At 35.1% G+C, this 25,684-nt stretch overlaps 1 protein-coding gene across 8 annotated transcripts in view; it reads left to right on the top strand.

The window, feature by feature from the left end:
* The window catches only part of PPHLN1 (periphilin 1), a 119,353-nt gene that overhangs the window by 58,777 nt on the left and 34,892 nt on the right, over nt 1–25,684 (top strand). For 6 of the 8 annotated variants that reach the window (XM_010970547.3, XM_010970546.3, XM_074375015.1 and 3 more), the window contains 4 exons: nt 4,638–4,694; nt 7,133–7,212; nt 12,043–12,162; nt 18,852–18,992. In XM_010970547.3, coding sequence (XP_010968849.1) covers nt 4,638–4,694; nt 7,133–7,212; nt 12,043–12,162; nt 18,852–18,992 — 398 coding nt within the window. The remainder of the gene's footprint in view (nt 1–4,637; nt 4,695–7,132; nt 7,213–12,042; nt 12,163–18,851; nt 18,993–25,684) is intronic. The other 2 variants (XM_074375014.1, XM_074375011.1) reach the window with 1 other exon arrangement.

Raw genomic sequence — 25,684 nt, 5'->3', positions numbered from 1 at the left:
CCGTGTATCTGCATTGTTTGCTGTTATTCAGGCAGTTGTGATTCCACATCTTGTTTTCCTTTCCACTTGAGGATTACAAAGCGTTTCCTCTGTGGACATAAGGAATTAGATAAAGATTGTCTTGCTTTTTTTGTAAATCTGTTACGGCTCCTAGAGATGATTATGTAAGTGTTTAAAACTCTTGACTAATTCATTCTAAACATTTGCTACAGATTACTGTCAGATTTACTAGTTATAGTCATATATTAAGGAGGCTATATGACCTTTTGGTTGAATTTTTAAAATATCATTACTACAGAAGACTTGCAAGTTTATTGTTTTTGTTGATCTATACCTTTTTCTATAGCTCTGACTTGCTGTAACTCAACCTTCCCTTATTTTCTTGATATCAGCAGCCACTGTTAAGAATGGAAGATACTTTAAAGAAAGACTTATTTATCAGCATTAATCCTTTTTGAAAGCACATCTTCTAGGATAACTGGAAATGTACAATAATTTAAAATACTATTTTTAGAAAAGTATATTTAGAAGATAGACTCTGTTATTGAACTTCAGTGTAATGGGAAAAGATACGACTTAAGACTTGTTGGCTGTGAATGAATTTGGAAGTCCACATGAGTTTTTGGATTATGATTGAAATTACAATAAAATTTAGAGGTTTACTCCTGCTTTTAGAAAGAAGGCTTTTCTGTGCAGTTACAGAGTGGTAATGGGAATATGAAAATAAGACAGATCATGTTTACTATGCAGTGGGAACCTATTTTCTTAATGTGTCTAATACTCATAAAATCGTGCAGCAGAAATATAGTTCACATAAATGGTTTGCCAAGCAAGACAGATCCAGTCTTTGCCCTCTGAGTTTACGACCTAGTGAGGGAGATAAGTCGGTCCTCAGGAGTAGACATTTTAGGTGCTGCTGAAGGATGGATAGAAGTTGGTGGAAGGATGCAAGTGGAGAAGGATTATTGGGATGAGCTGTTTCCTGGAGAGTACATGAAGTATAATTTAATCTTGGACCATTAACTGATCCAGGCTATTAAGGTGCAATTGAATTAGATTCTACAATATATTGTTTTTGTTTGAAACTCTTTTGTTCAGTCACAAAATCTTTGGCTGTGAGTTTTCTGGGTGAATCCTGGGAGTATAAATAAAGCTTTTCTGGCACCTAAATGATGGAGGCTCTGAAAAAGTAATCAGTTAAGGACATTTTCTATCTATAGGCATTTATAGCATCCCTGTTTTGGGAACTTAATATGTTCTGTCAGTAGCACACATTCATAGTATGTGCAGGTGACGTAATGTTTTATTTGTATTTTAAAAAGTAAGTCCATGCAGTTTTAATCAATGTATTTATTAAAGGAAAGTTCTCTTTAAAAATACATTTTCATATATTCATAGTTAATATGCCTTTATTTCAGCTTGTCAGATCTCTCACCTCCTAAAGATGGTTATTTTGGGGAAGCAGAAGTGTTGTACAAAGCTTTCACTACCCCTCTATCTGGTCATTTTTGTGTGTGTGTGTGTTGTTTTTTGGTATCTTTACCACAAGGAGCATTTTTCTTGTATGGCCCCCATTTTTCTGTTTCATACCTTCTTGAATAAACCAGTAGATCTCTGGGAAATCATGTTCTTCCTAACCAAGAACCCCGAATCTGCATGTCTTCATCCATGATCCAGAAAAAGAAGTCCTTGTTTCCTTAGTATCCACGTAGCCACCACATCTTCATTTGCTCACATCTGACTTTCTCTTGTAAAGCTTCAGCTGTCAGGAGAGGTGAATGTACTACCTGTGCTATTAAATTTGTTTGTTTATTAATGAGACTTTCAGAAGTATCTGGTTTTGCTCTTATACACCAGGCACTGTTCCAAGAATTTAATAATTTGCAAGACAGAGCCCCTAACTTTAGTGTCTCCAGTGATGGTTTTAGTTTGTTTTCCTAGCTGTGTGTTTTGCTCATGTGTGGGTTATCAGTAGTTAATAACACTTGATAGGGTTGGATGAGTCTGGTTAGGTTCATCATTGCTTTCAACAGGAGAACACATCAACAAGAAAATATATTTCTGAAAGATCATATCAGACTTACAGCTATTATATTCAAAAAGTCATCAAACTTTGTATTGATATTCATATCAACTATCAAAGAGTTAGCAAATATTATTAAATTCTTACCGAACTTCTAGATGTTTATTGGAATATTAAACCACTCCTCTAGCTTTCGTTTCACCTGTGTGGGAAGAACCTTGTACTTGATCTGTGGAGCCAGAATTTGAAGTGCTTGTTCATTTTCTTTGTCTCCGTTTATTCATTCACTCACCAATATATTGACGTGGATTTTGATTTCCATACTGCCAACTTCAGAATTTTTCTTTCCTGGTGTCTTTCCTTCATGCTAATTTGGAACTCCTTTTCTTCCACAAGTCACAGCAAAGGCAGGGATGTGTGGCTCCCTTTTGCTCTTCTCTGAATCAGGAGTTAGTGTCTGCTTATGTGTGAGGTGAATTTGAGGTAATGGCTAAATAGATAAGGAGTAGCATTCTGTCATTTAGAAATATAGAGAAATACAGAAATATCAAAAGAAGTGGATTTGAGAGACATTTGTCTTCCTAGTGTTGGTTGGCGCCACATAAGAATAACAAAACAAAAAGGATTGAGGTTAGGAGGAAAACTCGTGTTTAAGGAATAGTCAACAAACAAAGAGAAAGATGTGGTTAGGAAGATGGAGGAGGACAGACCGGAAAGTACAAAGGCGTAAAAAGCAAATGGCAAAATATTAAGAAAAGCTTGTTTATAAATCAATAATCTGCTGTAGTAGAAGACAACAAGAAAGACCTTTAGTTTTAACATTAGCAAATCTTTGGAATCTCTGGGATGAAGAGTTTAAGCACAGTGGGTTTCTCTTGTGTTTAAAAAAATACTCTAAAACTTAGTGGATTAAAACAACAACTTGTTTGTGATTCTACAATTTGAGCTGGATTCCGCTGAGTGATTTTACTAGTCTGTTAGGATACTGTTAAATAGCCCAGGCCTGTTTAAGACAACATGGATGGGAATCATGGTTAAATGTAGTCATTCCTGCAGTGTCTCTCAAATTTGGAATCAAAATCAGTCAACACAGCACCAGTGGTGTGTTGGTCAGCTGACTCTTTAGGGTAAAACACCTGATTTATGACATTTGCTGATACTTGGAGTGAGTACTTTCACCATGGCTGATTTCAGGCTACCAGTGTTGGGTAACTGAACTTAAGAGTTTGGATGAGCTACAGACAGTTCACTCTCACCAGCTAATGTGAGCCAGGCACAGACTCCAGACACTCCTATAAGAAAATATCTTTCTCCTATTCACTTGATCTGCAAAGAATTTAAGGCCAGGTTAACAAAATAAACACTTAACAAAACAGGATTAAGTAAATGGATGAAGAATTTATAAAAAAGGGAAATAAGGATATGAAAATAAAATAAAGTTAATAATTTATGAAATAGATGCCTATGATAAGGCTGTCAGCAGTTGCTATAAGTGAACTAATGATCTGCCTAAAACAAAGGGGAAATGGGCAATAAATAGTGTTCACAGCAAAACTTAGATAAAATAAATCAGCTGCTCAGGAGGAACAGAACTTTTTCTGATGACTGATCAGTGAACAGTGAGAGAGGAAACTGTGTCTTAAAGAACATTCTTGCAAAAGTAGAATGGCAATATTTGTGTGATATTTCTTCAAACATTTTTTTAAGGCAAGGTGCTGACATTGCCAAAGTGATTCAGAAAACACGTTATTTTCTCAGAAAAAAGATAAAATTGGCAATTTAAGATCTATAATAGAATAATTTGAAATAAATGATAAGGAGTTTGCATCTTACTGGGAAGTATCTGAGAGCCCCTACTAATATATTTAGGCTGTTTAGAAAGCTGATTCCATCAGCATCGTTAAGAGTTTGCAGGTAAGGAAACTAACAAAATATTTACAAGATTCTAAATATAGGATAGTTGGGAGTTCAACCAAGAGAGTAGCTGTGAATTTGTTTATAAAGAAAATCTATCTATAAGAGGATTTGTATAAAAAGAATTAGTAAGATTTAGTAGTAATAGGATGCCTGTTGAGAGCAAGTCAGAATGACTACTTGCAGGTAGCCAATGTATGCCCAGGAAACTGATATGATATAGCATGAAAACCTTCCTGGGTGTCCTTTTTGATTTCTACTGGTGATTCATCTTTCATTCTTGATTTTTGTGGTGTCATTCTTTAATCCTTTGAATGTTGACTTCATGGAGGAAATTAGACTAAATGCTTACAATGTTGAGTAAGACGTGATTCCTGTCTTTAATTTTCCATGTCTTATCCTATTCTCATTATTTTCTGCGTATGCTGTCCTTGGTTAGCCTCATCTTTGTACATCATTGTTGTTGGGCCCAGTTAGCTTCTGATCTTACATAGAGATTTTCTCCTATTCTGTGACTTACTTCTCATCAGTGGTGGTTGGCCAGGCAGCCCAACTTGAAGGCAGGATAGGAAAAAGGTTAAGGTCACCAGCAAATGCTCAGAAGTTCCTGTTCTCATTGCTCGTACTTCTGGGTTCTTCTCTTATTCCTCCTGGGCACAGAGGTGCGGGTGTTAATTCCTCCCTGCCCACCTTTCCCTAGAGTCCGTGCGTGCTGGTGCCTCCTACAAACGGCAGAATGAAGGAAAGCCAGAAAGAGGTGAGTTTTGAGCTAGATTTTGATTTGGGATTGTGAAGGGTGGGGGGCTTGAATTGATAGAAGTTATAGAAATGGGGAAGTGTTATAACTGCGCTGTTAAGTCTGCTGTTGGGACCAGAGTTGAACAGCATCAGACTCAGTAGGACTGGGGGGATATGTGGGTTTGTGGTCAAGAACTGCCACGTCGTGGGAGGCTGAGATTTGTAGAGCAGACCAGTCCCACAACAGTAGAATCAGGGTATCTCTGTTTACCATTTTTGTGCTCTTTCAGCTGCCATCTGTACCATTATTTTTCTTTGTCCTTTGCTTTCTTGCCTGTCCCTTCCCTTCATGCAACAGGTATATGTGAATATCTGTGGATATTTGATAAACCACCTGCCCTATCCTTCAGCGTTCCTTTGCTTCTGCACAGTGAGATTGGTTGAAATCTGCTTAAGTTAGTCTTATGCAGCTAAAATCATGACAGATTCTAAGACTACAGTGGGGCACCATACTTGGCATACCTGTAGTGCTGATATTTTGTTTGTAGAGCAGATGCTAAATAAGAGATTAACAGCTGCTTGTGAAAGGTTTTTTGCTGTGTCCAGCTACTATGTGCCGGAATTTCGACTTGCCTTTAATTAACACTGTGCTCTGCTGATTGGTCCAGCTCCTCATCTTCTTTCAAGGCAATGCTTATCAGAATGGCATGGGGAAGTCATTGCATCCTAAGGGTAGAAAAATAGTTCATCTTTTCACCTAATGTTTGAGTGCCTACTTTTCTCTTAAAGGACTTGACTAGGTAGGCTCTGGGTATTCAGAAATAAATAAACTACGGTACTTGTTCCTCTAGGGGCTTTTGGTGCAGTGGAATAGACTGATATTGTCACAGTATGATGCAGAATTTGCCACGTGCAATGGAAATACAGTAAGGAATGACTAAATAAACCATGTTCTTAGTCATTTGGGGCTGTAGTGATGGTTGGTATCATTTTACTTTTGATTTTTAAGGTCTGTAAGAACTTTTAAACTTGCTTAGTGTGAAAGACTCTTAATGGTACCACAAGTTAAAAAAGTTTCTAGGGTTATGTCTTTGTTAAGACTGTTGGAGCTGTAGAGTTGGAGTACTGTGCCTGGAGCAGGAGTTTTCACCCTCAGCACTGTTAACATTTGAGGCTGGGTTATTCTATATTGTGGAAGCCGTCCTGGGCATTTGTAGGGTGTGTAGCAGCATCCCTAGCCTCTGCTCACCGTGTGCCAGTGGTTTCCACCCACTGCAGTAATCAGAAGTATCCTCACACGTTGCCAAATGTCACGCTTGGGGTGGGGGGTCTTGGGAAGGCCTTTCTGGGTCCGCAGGACACTGGAAGGAGATGTTACTCACTGCTGTCCCAGGTGGTCGGAAGCCCTCCCGGCCCGTACTTAACTGACCAGAGCAGGAATTGCTTAAGAGGCTTTTTGGACTGAAGCTGGCTTTGCCTCAGTTTCCGGGTGGTTTTGTCTCTGCTTTTGCTCTTGACTGCTTTCCTGGCCTTAACCCACTATCTAGTCTTGACCAGTTTCTGTGTCACTCTGAACTTGGTGCTACTTTTTCCTCTTCTCTGTAATTAAAGTTTTCCTAGCAGTTCAGAGCAGAGGATTTGTGTCCCGTTTGACATATAGACAATTTAATGAAGTGCTTTTCTGTCAGTAACAGCTCACTGTTATTTTTAAGATTATATATTTAACTAAACTTATTGTTGAGGTTGAACTGGCTAAAGAAATATTTAAATTTATTTTCTGGCTCAAGTTTCTATAAAAAACAGTAGTATACATAGAGTATTGTGTGAGTGTCTGAAGTGATTAAAGATAAAGATTAGTGACTATCTCATACAGATTTATTTTTAATCATTTAACACATATTTGGATACTCATTCATATCAGACACTGGATTAGTGCTCTAAATTATAGTTTTGTACTTTTAATTTTTTTTTAAGCTGACTAAGCATTTCAGGAATGCCTGCTAAATTTCCTACATGCCTCTCTCTTTGAGCTGCTGCTTAATTAGCTAGGTCTCTTTGGTGGTATCTATGTAAGAACCTCCACTGGATTTTTAGTGTGATATATTAAACATTAGGTTTTCAGAACTTGGAGGAGGAAGAAGCATTTATGATTTTAAAATGTTTTTTGCCTCTCTTGAGGTCTTCTTAGTGGTTCCACGTTTGCTAACTGGCATTGGTGTGGCTTAGATTGCCATATATACTGTCCTTTGGTTCTAGGTTATTTCAAATTTTCAATGGTGCCCAGCCTCTGAGAGAGATAGCTGGATTTCGGTATTAACAGATTTAATTTAATAATGTAATAAAGATTTCAGTACTAAAATTAGTGTGTGACACTTGCCCCTTATTTATTCAGTTACAAAATCACTCTAATTGAAAACAAATAAGATAAAATATTGCATTTTATATTTTCTTATATAGGTAAAGAGAGACCTGTTCAGTCTTTGAAAACATCAAGAGACACTTCACCCTCAAGTTCTTCAGCAGTTCCTTCATCAAAGGTTTGTTGTATTTCTGAAATCACTTTAAAAAGGAATTACAAAGTAAATGACTGTCTAGTTCAGATGCTTTTATTCTTTATTGTCATACCTAAATTTGGAGGTAATTTGCTGCATTTAAAAACTTAAATTTTAAGTAACCACAGCTTGAAAGTAGCCACTAGAGTAAATGAGCAGTTTTCTTATAGAATTATTTCCACAGGTTTTGCTTAAGTTGGTACTTAACTGTGTTCCTCCTCATCTTGACCCTAGCCATGTGGAAATGAATATTCAGATGGGCATATTTGAAAAACTGCATTCATTTTGGAAGGGAGGTTATAGGCAGAGACCCAACATTTATTGTATAACTACTTGATTCTAGATTCTATATTATACATTTTCTTCTATTATTAATTCATACAAAAATTCTATAATATAGATAGGTATGTATTTCCATTTTATATAAAAGACTCAGAAGTTAAATAATTTTCTCAAATTACTTCACTGGTGAGTTTTCCCAAACATTTAAAGACTATCTTCTCAAACTCTTCCAAAAAATAGAAGAGGAATGAACACTTCCAAACTTATTTTATGAGACTAGTATTACCCTGATACCAAAACCAGACAAGGACATTACAAGAAAAAGAAAAAAATTACAGGCCAATATCCCTGATGAACATAGATGCAAAAACCCTTACCAGAATATTAGCAAACTAAATCAACAGCACATTTAAAAGATCATAAACCATGATCAAGTGAGATTTATTCCAAGAGTGCAAGGATGATATACTACATTAACAGAATGAAAGATCAGAATCATATGATCATCTCAATAGATGCAGAAAAAGCATTTGACAAAATTTAATATCCATTTGTGATAAAAACTCTGAACAAAGTAGGCATAGAGGGAATGTGCCTTAATATAATAAAGGCCATTTATGTCAGGCTGACGATCAGCATCATACTCAGTGGAAAAACCTGAAAACACTTCCTCTAAGATCAGGAACAAGACAAGGATGCCCTCTCTCACTGTTTTTATTCAGCATAGTATTAGACGTCTAGCCAGAGCAATTAGGCAAGAAAAAGAAATAAAAAACATTCAAACCGGAAAGGAGGAAGTAAAACTGTCACTATCTGGGGACAACATGATTTTATATATAGAAAATCCTAAAAAGAAATAAAAGCAAAAACAAACAAATGGGACTTAATTAAACTTAAAAGCTTTTGCACAACAAAGAAAACCACTGACAAAATGAAAAAACAACCCACAGAATGGGAGGAAATATTTACAAATGATATGACTGACAAGGGGCTAACATCCAAAATATATAAACAGCTCGTACAACTCAATATCATAAATACAACCCAATCAAAAAATGAGCTGAAGACCTGAATAGACATTTTTCCAAAGAAGACATACAGATGGCCAACAGGCACATGAAGAGGTGCTCAACACTGCAGAATGCAAATCAAAACAAAAATGAGATTATCACCTCACACCTGTCAGAATGGCTTTCATCAGAAGGTATACAAATAACAAATGTTGGAGAGGATGTGGAGAAAAGGAAACCCTTGTCTACTGTTTGTGGGAATGTAAATTGTACAGCCACTATGGAAAACAGTATGGGAATTCCTTAAAAAAAAAAGGGGACTATCATATGATCCAGCAATCCACTTCTGAGTATATATGCAAAGGAAGTGAAAACAGGGTCTCAAGGAGATACCTGCATTTCTAGGTTCACTGTGATATTATTCAGCAATAGCCAAGACATGGAAACAACCTGAGTGGTCCTCAGTGAAGAATGGATAAAGAAAATGTGGTATAAGGGGGAGGGTAATGACTCAGTGGTAGAGTGCATGCTTAGCGTGCACGAGGTCCTGGGTTCAATCCCCAGCACCTCCATTTAAACACACACACACACACACACACACACACGAACAAACAAAAAACAAAATATGTTATATATACACTATGGAATATTATTCAACCACGAAAAAGAAGGACATTCCACCAGTTACGACAACATGGGTGGACCTTGAGGGCATTATGCTAAGTGAAATCAATCAGACAGAGAAAGACAAGTATTATGGTCTCACTTGTATGTGGAATCTAAAAAAGTCTTCACCGAAACAGAAGGAAGGGTGGTCACTGGAGTCTGGGGGGTGGAGGAAAAGGGGTTATGTTGGTCAAAGAGTACAACTTGAAACTATAAGATGTGTAAGTTCTGGGAATCTAATGTCCGGCATGGAGATTATAGTTAATAATACTCGATTGTATAATTGAAACTTGCTGAGAGATCTCTAATGTTCTTGCCACAAAAAAGAAGTGGTAATGATGTGACATGATGCAGGTGTTATCTAATGCTATGGTTGTGATTATTTTGCAATTAAAAAAGGTAGCATGTATATCTCCATTTTATACAAAAGACTCAGATGTTAAATAATTTTCTCAAGGACATAGCTAAACTTCACTGCATCATTCTTCTCATTCCTTCCTTCCCAGCATCCCAAAAAGATGATCCATGGTTCTAAATCCTCAAAACTTAAAAATTTGGGGGGTGTTGGTGAGGTTCTTGTCACCAATCTCACACTCTTTCTCTTTCTGTAACTTGTTATTCTATTCTTTCTTCACTTCCTGTCTTTCTGTCTCTGATATGTTGGGCTTTCCCACAAGAATAGATTTCACCTGGCAGTCTGTGCTGGTGTTCAGGGAGCAGTTGCTTCTCTGCCTCAAATGAAAAAAAAAGAAAAATGTGTCTTTATGACAGTTTGTGTGTTTGGAGCTTCCCTAGAAGTCTGACGCTATTAGAATGCTGGATTTTGAATTCCAAAGATTGACTGGATAGGATGTTTTTGTTTTTCTTACCATATCAAGGGTGTTTTATCCACCTGAAAGACTGGCTTGTTTTTTGTTTGTTTATTTTTGGTTTTGTTCAGGTAGAAGTGAATGAAGAGTAAATAGTACTTACCTGTCTAAGTCACTCTGAATATTGAACTTATGATATTTGAAATATTTATTTCCCCTGAACTACAATGCAATATGAATATGTTATAGCATAGGACTTTATGGTACATGTTAAAGCATACTTTTAACCATAAAATCTAACCATAATGGATTTTAGATATCTTCACCTGACAGTTTATGTAGATGTTTGCATTTTTGTCTTAAAATGGAATCAGAATTTTAGACCTATGATCATTGTATTAGAGACGTACAGCGTCCTGTGTCCTCTTTCCAGGTTACATGCTAGCTGTGGGGAGCTTTATTACCTAGATTTCTTGATTTGGTGGAGGACTTTTTCTTTTAAACATTATGGCTGACCTCCTGTGGGAATAAATTTTCAGAGTTTATTTTCTGCTGTTAGAAGTTAGTTTCAAATGAGAGTTTTTCAAGTATACAGATTTATTGGCAGTTGAATAGAAGAATTCAGTTATAGACGATTTTGCTTCTTTATAGAGGTAACTTAAAACATTTGCTTTGCTTTTGCTTTGTACTTTTCTCTTCAAAATAGATAATACCTCCAAAAAGTGAGGTATATTTTCAAAAAGATATTTGTGTGTGTGTTTCTTCTTATTTTTTAGAACCTTTTAAACCTTATTACTATGTAATAATAAAGATATTCTTTATACCTTTTTAACCTTGTATGTGGGTAGGGCTTGGAATGAGAGATTTTGGCTTCCTTCGTGGCTGTGTTCCATGGCCATGGAAACACTCCCTGTGGACACATTGTGATTATCTTCCAGTAAATATGGATGGCAAGCCAGTTTTTTGATGAATTGAATAAACTATGGAAGGGGGTCAAGGGCCTTATTCTTCTAGAAGAGCTAGTTTTAAGGTCCAGCTCAGCATTTATTGGAACTGTGTGCAAATCACTAACCTTTTGACATTGAGTTCTTTGGTTTATAAGTTGGGGTAATAGAGTCTACCCTATCCACCTTCATGGAATTCCACTTAATTAAAAAATTTTTTTGGTTTGCATGTACAAACACTTTAAAACTGATAGTGTACCATAATATGAGGATTTTTACTGACACTGTCATCCAGGGGAGGTATATTTGGAATCAGTGATGTGATTTTACAGAAGTAAGAGGTGGAGACAAAATTAAGTACCAAGCATTATACTAGATACTATCAGGGCTGTTATCTCTCTTGATTCTTACAGCTACTTTGTTTAAGAGTGAATATTATTAATCCTGTTTTGTAAATGAGGAAACCAAGGCTCACAGTGTCGTAAGTTATGTATGTAAAATCATCTACCCTCACTCGTGATGAAATTACTGTTCAAACCCAGGTTTGTCTGTAACTCCAAATCCCATATCTTGTTTAGTATGCTGTGTGGTTGGAGAAGGAAAATAGTAGAAGAATCAACAAATGAAATTTAAGTGTATAAATTTTATGTAAAGAGTAGGGTTTATATAAACTTTTACAAATTATGTAATAGCATGTCTGGACTTTTCAGTTGCATTAATTAGGAATTTACCTTGAAATTTTGGCAGTATTTATTTCATTCAATGTAATTAGAGATACAAAGTTGAAATCAGCATAAGGTCTTATATATTCTAAATACTGTTAGTATATTAGTTGTCAGTGTCTTTTCTTCCTTAGATGAATTTCTGAAGCTTTATATGTATGAGATTAGGAGTCAAATCTAGTCTGTATGCCCCACACAAATTGCTACTTGAAGAAATCCTGTGTAGAATAATTTTGGAAAAGCAAATAAAGAGTGTGCTTCTTTCCCGTGTAAATTTGAAGGCTTATATGATTTTGAGTGTAAGTGGGGTATACTTCTTGATGTATTTGAAGTTTAAAAGCCCCCGAAAATTGTAACAGAACTGTTCTTTTGTTTTTATTAGGTGTTAGACAAACCCAGTAGGCTAACCGAAAAGGAACTTGCTGAGGCTGCAAGCAAGTGGGCCGCTGAAAAGCTCGAGAAGGCAGATGAAAGTAACTTACCTGAAATTTCCGAGTATGAGGTAAGGCATAATTTCTTCTGTATGTTTCACATCTGAGAGTTTTGTCCGGCTTTTAAATTATGGACAGAAATTTTGGTTTCTTCTAGTGTTTTAAAATATATTTGGGGAAAACGTCTTCATGGATTATTAAGATTTAACACACATGGTAGTAGTGTGAATGTGAATGACTCTGAATTCAATAATTATACTGTGTCTGAACGTCTAGTAGTTTAGAAGTGTAAGAACAGTGTAAGTATGGAATGTAAGGAAAATGCAATATTTGTATGCTGCTTTTTTTGCTGTTAAAAGTTATCTCTAGAAATCGTGCTAAACCACTTGTCATAAACCACTGAATTCAGAACAAAAATCTAAGTAATCCTTGGATCTTGGGCTGTATTTGTACTGCATGTTATGCTCTATGCAAATTATCTCATAAGTATCCCAAGAAATGGAAGTATGCATTATTTGACCTGTGACCTTTCATGAATCTTGAGTACGAAAAAATGAGAATATTTTTGAGTCCACAGAATACTGTTTATAAAATATTTCCATTAAAATATTTGAAAGTGAACTGGAAAATGTATCTGTAACCTGTAATATCTCTAATAGGGAAATACAGATGTTTCATGGACAAAGGTGAACTTTTAGATTTGGGATTTGGTACTAGAGGAATTATTTTGAATGACAGCCAGAGAATGTAAAAAAAAATTTGTGTACCATGACAAATCATATATACTTGGAGATTTCTGGCTTTTCAATATGTTTTTGGATGCCTTTTACAGAATATCCTTCAATAAAAGAGATCAAGCATTGGAATTTGATGTACAAGTTGTACGCCTACATACACGTTCACACACTATGAAAAGATCCTTTCCAAAGTAATTAATGTACACTGCTCATATAAAGTATAAACCGTACAAACCCTGTGAAGACTTACAGAAATAGCCTTTCTTTTTTAAAATGCTGACCTGTCATAGAGGTATCGGTTATTCTTAAATAGGTCAAGGTTTCCTTGTTACTGTAGCTATAATAATAGATACTTATGAATAGTCTCAAGTAAATTTTCAAAAATATCAAGCGGTCCCTCTTTGGTACCTTTTCAGCACTATTTAAAAGCATGAACTGCAACAACAAAAAAGCATGAACCGTACAGTAGTAAATTTAGTAGGGCCATTTTGCCCATTTTCCTTAATAACTTTGAATAATGGTTTTTATGTTAATAGTAGAAATATGTGCTTTAAAATGGCTATTTTGATCTGACAGTTTTTCTCAGAGTACTTAAAACTAAAAGCTTTCAAAAGTATTAATTTATTGTTTGCTAAATACTTCATCTTCAATTAGCCAGGCTTTATTAAGATGTATTTATTCTTCCCCCTGTCGTTTTTGGTATCACTTTTTATACTTTTTCTCTTTTTTATCTCTCAGTTAAAAAAAAAAATCTCATTATTCACCTTTTCCAGGTTTTTTTTTTTTTTTTAACATTTTTTAATTGAGTTATAGTCATTTTACAATGTTGTATAAAGGTCAACAGTGCCACTGTTGTGGGGTTGTTTTTGTTTTTGTTTTTTGTTTTTTGTCTTTTTTGGGAGGTAACTAGGTTTATGTATTTAACTATTTTTTTAATGAGGGTACTGGGGATTGAACCCAGGACCTCATGCCTGCTAAGCACACACTCTACCACTTGAGCTACACTCCCTCCCCCTACCTTTTCCAGGTTTTAAGTATTCTATTTATACTCTTTTTTCATTGCTTGACAGGATCTTGACTCTGACTAGTCAGTGACCTTAGGTTTAGAAAGACTTTTTTAGTAGCCTCCTTATTTTTTTCTCTAAAATAATGCATATAATTTGCTAGTTTTTGAATTAATGAGAAGTAAATAATTCTAAAAGTATATATATGTAGGGTCACAGGTCAGGCACGATCTTTTGTTGGACCAAAGGCAAGGTGAGTGGAGTAGGTTTGGGATTAGTGTGTTTGTCAGTCACTTACGTCAGTAGTGTTGAACAGTAGCATCAGTCTCGTAGCATTGTCTAAAACGTGCTACAAGTTAAATGGACACTTCTCTATACTAGAGATAAAGCAATGGGGAAATTCTTATGATGCTTTGTCTTTTGGACTCAGATAGTCACATTTGTTCTTGGGCAGTTACTACATAGTTGCTCATTTCAGTGATCCCTGCTTTTTGAGAAACAGACTTGAGAATTTTGACCTTGGTTCTGTAAACTATCTGGTTTGAAAAAATAAGGCTTAAGGAAAAAAGGACTTTGATGCTAGGAAAGAATTTAGCATAACTGTGTGTGTGTCTGTGTGTCTATCTAGTTGTGACAATCTTTTTATTTTATATTAGCTATTTAAATAATGATCTCTGTACTTCAGAAACATTGTATAGATTCATTTTTATGAGCAGAGAGGAGATTAAATATTTAGGTTTCCAGTTTATCTTCTCTTGCTGCCATTAATATAGTTTTAAGCAATTTGGTTGGGAGACCATGTAGTATATAGAAAGTCCGGTGGAACTGAAGATATATTCAGTGATATGGTTAAATTTTCAAGAATATTGTAGTTCATTCTTCTGTTCAGTTTTATACTTTTATCTTACGGACTCTAATAGAGAATTCCCAAAGTATTTGATAGAATAATAATTCTGAAGAGTTTTAATGGCCTGAAGAAGGAAAAAAAGATTCTATTAGCCCCACCATGTTTGGAAAGTGCTAAATTTAAGAGAGGCAGGTTGGTTTAGACATTTCAGCATTTTCCAGAGATTTTAATGTTATTATGCTCATCAGTGGTCTGTGAAAGGAGGATGAATAATAAAGTTTGCATAATTTGTCAAACTTTGACTTGAAATTTTTTTCCTAGTGCGTATTTTAGGGCTAGTGTTTTAAGGCATGTATTTTCAGAAAATGATTCTGTACTGGCTGTCTCATAGTTTATTTAAGTTCATTGAATATTCATTCTGCATCTACTTGTGTCAAATACTGCGTTAGCGACACCGTCCTAGCTTTCAGAGAGCTTGCAGTCAAGTTTCATAGAGAGATAATTTACTATCAGTAAAGAAACAGCCATGAGAGTTTTGCTTTTGGCTGTCAAAACGAAAAGCAAAGTAATGTCCCAGGAGAACAGTTTGCTTCTTGCTGTAGAAGAAAATTTTAACATATTTCTTATTTAAATGTGAAAATGTGAATTATGTTGTTTCCACACATCAGGTGTCATTTTCCCCTTACCCTGTCCATACTGAAGTATGCCCAACTTCCATGGCCCTCTTTCAAAAATTCAGCTTCATTCAGTGGAATCAATAATGCTTGAGGTAATAAGACTCAAGCTCTCCCTTGCTTCCACTTTTCTTCCCTCCCTATTATAAAGTTTTATGCCCCTTTGTAGTTCACTGATGATCTTATATTGCCTTTATTAAAAAAATTTTTTTTTACTTGTCTAGTTATTTAGATAAATAGGTAGATGGGTAGAATGTATCTCATGTCTTGTTTTCTCTCTCATATCTTGGATAATATAGATCTAATTAACTGAACTAAATTTAATTACTAATAAGCTCTTTCCCCCCCAGTTTTATTGAGATCTAATTGACAAACAGCACTAAGTTTAAGGTATACAGCTTAACAACTTGACTTATGTATATTGTGAAATGATTACCACATTAAGTTTAGTTAGCATCCATCATCTCATATAGATACCACCCCAAATTTGTTTTTCCCTTGTGGTGAGAACTCTTAGGGTTTAGGTTTACTCTCTTAGCAACTTTCAAATACACCATACATCATTGTTAACTATAGTCATCATATTGTACATTATGTCATCAGTACTTATTTGTAACTGGAAATTTATACCTTTTGACCACCTTCATTTGATTCCCACCTCACTCCCTAACCCCCACCTCTGGTAACCACAGATATGATCTTCTTTTCTATGAGTTTCTGTTTGTTTGTTTTTAGATTACATTTAGATTCCATGTGTAAGTGAGAGCATACAGTGTTTGTCTCTGCCTGGGTTATTTCAGTTACCATGATACCCTCAAGGTCCATCCATGTTGTTGTAAATAGCAGGTTTCTTCTTTTTTATGGCTGAATAATATTTATATAAATATAAATATTCTATTTCTTCTTTATCCATTTATCAGTTGATAAATGCTTAGGTTGCTTCCATGTTTTGGCTATTGTTAATAATGCTGCTATGAACATTGGAGTGCAGGTATGTTTTTGAATTCGTGTTTTCATTTTCTTTGGATATATACCCAGACATGGGATTATTGGATCATGTGATAGTTCTTTTTTAAATTTTTTGAGGAACCTGTTTTCCACAGTGGCTGCATCAATTTACAATCCCACCAACAGTGCACAAGGGTTTTTTTTTCTCCACATTCTCCTAGTATTTGTTAACACTTGTCTTTTTGATGATGATCATTCTAAGAGGTGTGAGGTGATACCTTATTGTGGTGTTGATTTGCATATCCCTGATTAGTGATGTTGAGCATCTTTTCATGTACCTGTTGGCAATTCATATATCTTTGGAAAAATGTATATTCAGCTTATTTGGGTTTTTGTTTTGTTTTGTTTGCTATTGAGTTGTGTGAGTTCTTTATTTTGGGTATTAACTCTTTCTCAGATATATGATTTGCAAATATTATATGATTTTAAGATATTTTCCCGATTCTGTAGGTTGTCTTCATTTTGTTAATCATTTCTTTTGCTGTGCAGAAGCTTTTTAGTTTAATACAGTCCCACTTGTTTACTTTTTATTTTGTTGCTTCTGTTAGAGATGTCATATCTAAAAAATCATTGCCAAGACCTATGTCAGGAAGCTTTTTCCCCTCTTTTCTTCTAGGATTTTTATGGGTCCCAGTCTTACATAGGATTCTTGGTTGACAGTTTTTTCTTTTAACACTCCGAAGATACTGATACGCTGTCTTCTGGCCTCCAAAGTTTCTGTTGAGAAATCTGCTTAATCTCAGTGAGGACCCCTAGTGTATGATGATTTTGCTTCTCACTGCTTTCAGGATTCTCTCCACGATAGTTAAATCAGACAAATTCTGCCCCTGTAAGTTCTGTGTAAGTTGGGAGACAGATTGCTAGTGCTTTCTACTCTGCCATCTTCCCAGAATCCTCACCCCTTAAATGATTCATATACTTTCAACTTAAATCCCTTAAAATATATGTCAAGACTTGTACAAATCAGGTTCTTTAGAAAGTAGATTTTGCACGTACATGTCAGAAATTCACATGGCACTGAGGTAGGTAGAGTGTCTCCCTTCCATCCATCCTATTCCTTACTTCTAAGTTATCCCTATGGAGACAACCTCTTTTATCATTTTTTTCCAATATCCTTCCAGAGATAGTGTATTTATATATATGTTATGTGTGTGTATATATATATACACACATACACCCATACTATCCTCTTCCCTTTAGTTTTCCACACAGTTGGCCATATATTTATAGGGAATGACCTTCAGGACTTAGGAGAAAAATTAGGATATATTATGTGTAGACTATAGACTGTTCTCATTCTTGTAAATGATGTTTTACTATTCTGTGGTTCTAGATAGTATGACTTATTTGGTGGACATTTAGGTTGTTTTCAATCATTTGCAGCCATATCGTAGTCTTTGTTGCTCACGTGTGTATCTGTAGGTTAAGTTCCTAGAGGTGAAGTTGTTGGGTGAAAGGGACATGTGACAAATGCTGCCAAATTACTCTTCAGAGAGGTTGTGGCAGTATACAACACACTAGGTGTTGGAATGCCAGTGCTTTTACTGGTAAAGCAGCACTAATTTGTGTATATCTTGTGACTTCTCTAAACCCATTGCTGTTTCCTGCTACTTTGATCACCAAAACCTTAAGTTTTTTGATAAACTTGTCATGAATTTCTCATTTCCTCCCTCATCTTCCACCTAACTAAAATATATAATAGTAAAACATATCAGCTCAAACAGTTTACTCTTTCCAACTTACTGCTTACTGCAAGCTGCATGGAGGCGAGCACTTCTGTCTGCTCTGTTCATTGTTATCCAGTGTTCCTTGGGTTCCAGTGTTGGCTTGGCCATAGAATAGATTTTTGAATAAACTAATGAATGTAATTAAATAATAGTTTTCCCTCATTTATTTAGTTTTTCTCTTTTCATCAAAAGTATTTTTAGCAAGTAAAATAATTGGCTGTGAGCTTTTTGTGGGATTATCTATTAATTAATGAATTGTTGCAATATTGTCGAAGTGATTATTACTGCCTTTCGGATTGTTTCCTTTTCAGTTATTTCAATAAATTTATAGGCTACAGGAGGCAAGGTATTTTTAACTTGTGAAATAGAGTCCTTTCCATGTTCCTGTTTAATATATCTATATATGTGTGCACACATTTCTCATTTCCAATTGGACTTTTTCTCTTCAGTGTGTCTTAAATAGATTGCTAAAGGAATAAACCTTCTGGCTGTATCTTAATATAGTACAAAATACAATTTTGGAATGCAATAAGCCCAGAGGCTTTGTCTCACCTAAAATTTAAAAAGTAGCAATCATTTCCTCCTTAGTCCTCCTCACATGTCTCATTATGCCTAGCAAAATTAAAAGTGTTTCTTTTCTTAGTACAGGTTAAACTTAGCACTTTCTCTTAATATAATCCACCAATTAGTGCCTGTATGCAGTCATCTGAAATGGTGTACGTCCTTTAAGAAAGTAATGAAAAATTTATAATTCGTTTTAAAGGCAGGATCCACAGCACCATTGTTCATTGACCAGCCAGAAGAACCCGAGTCAAATGCAACAGATGGCATAGAATTATTCGAAGATAGTCAGCTAACCAGTCGCTCTAAAGCAATAGCATCAAAAACCAAAGAGATTGAACAGGTGAGAATCCAGTCTGCTTAAAGTACATAGTCCTTTGTTCCTGTCACTTTGTGCATAGTGGTTACAGTAAATATTCATTGGCTAAGTATATTTCATTTTGTCTTTTTCCATTTGTGACTCTGAAATTATAATTTAAAAAATTATAGAAATTGTTTGATTTGATTTCATAGTAATTTTGGTCAGTTGGTCCTCCACCCCTGCTTACTTTTTTTTAAAAATAAAAAGCAGTCTTCTATATTAGAGAATATTAATATTCTAGTTAGTGTGAAGCAATTTAAAAACTACTAAACTTAATAGGGATGGGCTGAAAGAGATTAAGTATGCCAGAGTGTTAGCAAATGTTATTTTGTAATATTAGAATTTGAGATTTTTTATGGTTTTCATTATACTTTTAAGCATTTTTTAAATATTAAAGAAAAAAATAAAGAGTAGATAATTTAAGTCTAATTTTAATGATGTTATTCTGAAAGTTAGAATCTTGTTTTTAATAGATTGAATAGATTATTTAAAGAATAGTTGTAGGACAAAACCTTCTATTTGTGTCTTAATACAATGTGAAATACAATTTTGGAATAGAATTAGCCTAGAGGCTTTGTTTTACCTAAGATTAAAAAAGTAGCAATCGTTTCTGCTTTAATCTCCTCACATATGCTCATTATGAATAGAAAGTTTTTAAGTGTTTGTGGAAATATTACCTGCCTTATAGGCTATTATCACTTTAAGAGAATTAAATGAAGTAAATAAAATGTGAAGGGGCTTTGTAAAACGTGACATGTTGTACAGCTGTTTGTTTTTGATGTTGATACTCTCCAGTGCCTTGAGTAAATGTCATTATATTGTTATATAATCTTCTAAAAAACGATTGGAAATTAAGAACAAAATTAAATCTCTTCTCAAGGTGCTGTCCATTTCCACATCAATTAAAATCTGTTTCCCTTGGTTAAATAGGAGAAAATCTTAATTAAATCCCAGATATGCTTGAACAGTTTATATTGGTGCCACCTCAATGGCAAAAGATAAGAACTTCGATAGGAAATTTGTCGTGTAAGCCAGTAGAGTTTCTGAATGGAGTTGGTCGGCATTTTCAGATGCTTGGAGAAATATAAGGAAAATGGAGACTGAGAAAATCCTGTTTAGTCTGGCAGCGTGAAAGGCAGATTGGTGCCTTTCAAGATATCAGTTAAACGAGAGCATAAATAAATGGTCTGCTCACTAGGTGTGTCTTCCAACATGAATATGAATATCATTATCCTGTATTAAATTATACCCTTCTGTCTTTTTACTCTGGCTTATTTTTCTTTGTAGCTTTTTAATTTTTTTTTATTTTTAACCATTTGGCATAAGTTTTTATTTGTTTGCTTGTCCCTTCACCATAATGGAAGCTTCATGAGAGCAAAGACTTTTTGTTTTGTTTACTGCTTTATCTTCATTACTCAGAACAGTGATTGGCATGCAGTGGGCTCACAGGAAATATTTGTATGAACAGTCTCTGAGTCACTTGAAATCAGAGACTGTGTCTTAACCTGACCACTTAACAGAGTGCCTACGCCCAGCACTTAGTAGTAAGTGCTTGATAAGTATTTGTTAAATGAATGAATTATTTAATGTTATTTTTCTTTTCCACCTAATGTGCAGTTCTCTAAGGGAGAGGTTGTCTTAAGAATATAACTGGTAGAAAAACTTGAGTGACTCCCCTGTTTGGAGGGAGTCTTTTGGGTTGTTATTTATTGATATTTATACTATCTCCTCTTGTTAGAAATTTAATGGTATTAAATATTGGAATGTAACTACTGTCTAGGGAACTTTGATTTTCAATATTGGCAAGAAAATCAAACTAAAATTCCTCAGAATGTCAGAAAGCCAGCAGATAATAATACATAATTTTATAAATCATGTCTAAACATTACAGTGATTTTTGGAAATGAAAAAAAGTAGTTTTAAGGGGATTTCCCTCTATTTTTTCCATTTCTAACTTTTCCACATTTTATTTTTATGGATTAAATATTAGATGGATAGGAATATTACAAAGGTTTGAGAAAACTAGATAGTAGTTACACAGTTGTCCAGTAATTATTTTTTATGTTTTTCCATATGCTTGAAATATTGCATGATTTTAAAAAATGAATAATAATCCAAAAAAGCCCTGCATAGATGAGGCCACTAAATCATGCTTAGAATAATAATGTAAATATTGTAAATATTGGTGTAATAGTCAAGTTACTTTTTCTCCCTATTATGTCAAGTGCAGTATGTTCAGATACCTTATAAAAATAAAGAAAAATTTACACATATAGATTTTTGAGGGTTTGTATAAATTAGATCCTTTAGCCCTTGAATCCCAAGAAAGTCACTAACTTGAGGCAGTATTACAGAATAAACTAAATTAACTAAATCTCCAGGCCAAAATTTGATTTACTTCAAAAGGCCTACAAATGTGGCTCATTCAATGTTTAAGGGCATACATAAGGAGACAGATTGTATCGGAATCACCTCAGTGAGGGAGCAGATTCGTGTTTTTTGCCATATTATTGCCTTCTCATCTCTGGGCACATAAGTATTTGGTAGGACTGGAGATAATGGGTGCCTTTTGAAAAAGCTCCCATGTTATGGTCATATATGGCAGAGAACCACTGGTCTAAAATCCTCGAACCAGAAGACATCAGATTACACCTCTGAATACTGTGTTGCTGGAGGTCATTTGAATCGTCCCACTTTTATGTGAATACCTTTTAGTGGATATGGTCCATTCTGCTGCTACAGCACATTTATGTTCCTTGTGCTTTCAGTCCTATGGTATATCTTTTCCCCTTATTTCCCCAGATTACCCCCTCTTAACGCTATTTGGACCATCTTTTACATTCAGTTACTGGAATATTTTCCTAGGCTTCCTGGCTTCTGAGCTTAAAGAGGCAAACTTAAGAATTTTTCCTGTCATGATAGTAATTCTTAGAGTGACTTAACCCACAAAATTATGGATGACTCATATTCTGTCTCAGGTGTTTGGCTTTTACCCCTTGACTGTGATATCCCACAGGTCCTCACATACCTACAATTACTTAACTGTTAGATTTGACAGTGCTTCCTACTCTACTAATTTTACCAGTGAGGAATCTTGTCTTTTAACAAATTGTTACTTTGAATAAACCACACAAATTGAAATCCTCCATTATTGTATACCCTCCTTCCCTCTATTGTTCCTCGAAGGATAAAGCATTATTTACCTTAACTCTTTGGAACTCTCATATTTAAGATTTGCAAGGTCCTTCATACTTTGCTAAAGTTGTGTTTAGACATAGCTCGCCAGTGAGATACACTGTTATCTTGGGGTCTTGGCATCTAAATATAAAAGTCCTCTTGTAATTCCCCACTGGCAAGATCTGGATTAGAAGTCTTCCCTCTTCCTCTTTCTTCAGATGGACTCAGATAATATGAGTAGATCTGGGATGGATGGATATGCACACACACACACATGTGCACACACACACGTATAGATAGATATGTGTACATATGTGTGTATGTGTATACACACGTACATACATACGCACACTTAGTATGCATATGCATGGTCATCCTAGCAGATTGTATGACTGAGTGTGTCAGGGTGGCTAAAATCCTCCTAAAGACACCAGTTGTGGAGAAGCAATTACCTAATGAAGCAACTGCTAAGGGTAGTTGGTGAGTAGCTGAAGTTTATAAGGATATTTTGCTATGCAGACTAGTCTTGAAAAGAACCTATCATCTCTTCACTCTCAAGGCACTGTTCATATGTTGTGATTCTCTGCTTTTGTTGTGCATTTGTGGGGCTTTCGAAAAGCAGAGCTTCTTGGATTTCTGGCATAAGTATTCTGATAAGTAGGTTATCAGAGCTTCTCAGGCTTTAATGTGGATGTAAATCACCTGGGGATCTTAGTAAAATACAGATTTTGACTCAGTAGCCCTGGGATGGGGCTTGACATTGGAGTTTCTGACGTTCTCCTAGGAGATGCTGACTCTACCAGACTATGTACCATATTTAGAGCAACAGGGTTTGGGAGGAGGTGACTATTTTTTCTTAAGTTCTTCTATAGTTTCTAATGTGCTTAAAGGTTGAAAACTATTACCACCTTTTATGTAAATTAGAGGTTTTATTGTATCTATTTTTTCACTGTGGTATAATTAGCATGCAGTAAAATACATAGGTCTTAAATATTCAGTTGGATGAGTTACAACAGTTGTAACACTTTATAAATATCAGAACAAGTATTTATGAAAGTCTTTCTTTTCAGATATGCAGTTGATTATACTGGGAGTGATGAGGATTTAGTTAGGAACTGTAAGTTATGGTCATATCTCAAAAGCATGTGCTCTGGTTTGGTTTATATTATATATCCTCCAGCTCATCCATTGAAAGCTGTATTTTAAGTGATAAGATGCACTGGGATAAAATTCAAAGGCACAAGGGATTATGGTGTGAAAAACAAGTTTCCTTTTCATCCGTAATTCTTAGCTGCCCGATTTCTTTCCCCAGTGTATAGATGTACTATTAGACACACACACATATGTGTATACACAGTTCATATACAGTTTTTATATGTGTGTGTATATATACATGCATACATACATACATACCGTGTATGTGTACACACAGACACACCTGGTGCGTGGGGTTGTTGTGTGCATCTCTATACTTCTTATTTAAATAAAAATGGTAGCATACCGTGTACCCTGTTCAATACGTCTTAGAGCCATTCTTTATCAGTATGTATAACTAGTCCTCTACTAATAGGTATTTATAATCCACTGTGAACCGTGTTTCAAAATATAGGACCTCTGATTTTTTTCCACATTCAAAAAAAGGTATATATTTGTACTTCTAAAATAAATAATTACATTTAACATGAACAGTTTGGAGGGCGGAGTTGGTTTAATACTGTGGGTGTCAAATGCCTGTGTTTATGTCTCATTAAGCACTATGCAGGTTCCAGTAACTGCAGAGGAGATCCCCAGAGTGCCTGTTACCTCTCGTGGGTCTAATGCATGCCAAGTTTGAGAGTAACCAGAATATATGAGTTTCCAGAGAATCTGAATTTCCTGCTTGTACCGATCTTTGTCAACCTTTCTTAAAAATTATGTTAGTAGATGTAGTTAATAAACTCTACACCAGTGCAGTTATGAGGATGTTCCTGATGATATTCTTGAAGTGCATTATTCATGATATTCCTCAAATCACAAAAAATTATCATTTGTAGGAGGGGAAGTCCATGTCTTCTTTCTTCTTATTTGGTGGGTAATAACTAAAAAAAAAAAAAAAAAAACAAAAAACACGTACTATGAAGGCAAATTCATTTTAAGAATCTCTTTGACTATTTTAGGGCACTGTCCTAACATAAAGCTGTTTTATGAAAAAGCTGATATTTCTACTTATAAGTAAAGCTCTTATTAACAGAACAGTTGATTATGTATTTATGTGATAATTTATGATTAAAGTGTAGACAGGAATCATTTTAGATCCAGAGAGGGTGCCCGTCCAGTGCTCTGAAACAGAGAACTCAGGTCCTCTTGATTGAGGGGATTGTTTCTTTTTCTTCTTTCCTTCTTTTAACTTTGAAAGACTTAAACTGAATATACATTTGTTTTAGGAAAGACATTATTTTTTTGTAACCAGTCAGAGCTATGCCAGCCTTGTTATATTTATTTCTTAGCCATGTGGGAGCTACTTTCCTTACTCCAGTTAGTTAAGGAAATCAAGTTATTTTGGAAATCATTTTGTTGCCTGTGTAGGTCATTAGTCTAATAGGTTAATAAAGTTTTGCTGTAAGTCTAGTAGATCTATCTACTTAATGTGTGATTTTTATTTTAATTTGAATTCTGCATGCTAACAATTTTGTGACCATATGGGCTGCCCGTTGGCTTTTCTTCATTTTTCCCTCAGAATAAAAAGTTAGGCTGAATACTCTTAGGCCTCTTCAAATCTGAATCATATTAAAAATTAAAAGCTAAATATTGTTTTTTCTGTACATATGATTGTGTGTACATACAGAAGCTAATTTCAGATTTAACTCTTAGCATATTTAGATGTAGATTTTTTTTAACCCCCTTAGTAAGGACACAGAGTATTTAATATGCTTTTTAAAAACTCAAATATGCCATTGCTGTGCATCAGTCAGTAATTAAGTAGTGTTTGTTGAGCTAGTGAATTGTGCACAAAACGTTTTCTTCAGTAAAGATGTTACATTTAATCACTGCTTTGCCTGTGGCCCTCTTCTTATAGGGTCTAGTGTCCATCACCATCTGTACAGTCCGATGTGTCCCAGCACTCTCACTAGCTCTGGCTCTTTCTCTCTCAATATAAAAGGCTATTTTTGTTTTAGTTTTAAAGTGAAAGGGCAAGAGAATTAATCAAATGTACTGTCTTCCTGAAATGTTAACCAGAGTTGGGGACACGGAAAAGAATCATCTTTAACACTTGGGGGATTAAAATGAAATTGTTTCCAAAGTAGTGGCAACTCTGTCGTTGTATATGCGTAATCTAATCAGGCATTTTATATTAACCCTACACAATAGAAACGTTCTTTTTTCTCTCTATCAGGGCAAATAACAAACTTCTTAAAAGGGCAGTTCTCACCACTATCTTGTCTAGACATCACGTCTACCCTACTGTATTTAGCAGTCCTTTATTACCAACCACTTATTCAGACTTACATATATAGATT

The sequence above is a fragment of the Camelus bactrianus genome, chromosome 12, assembly GCF_048773025.1.
Source record: "Camelus bactrianus isolate YW-2024 breed Bactrian camel chromosome 12, ASM4877302v1, whole genome shotgun sequence".
Classification (NCBI taxonomy): Eukaryota; Metazoa; Chordata; class Mammalia; order Artiodactyla; family Camelidae; genus Camelus; species Camelus bactrianus.
The sequence above is the reverse complement of the archived record's forward strand: the minus strand, read 5'-3'. Positions and strand labels throughout refer to the sequence as shown.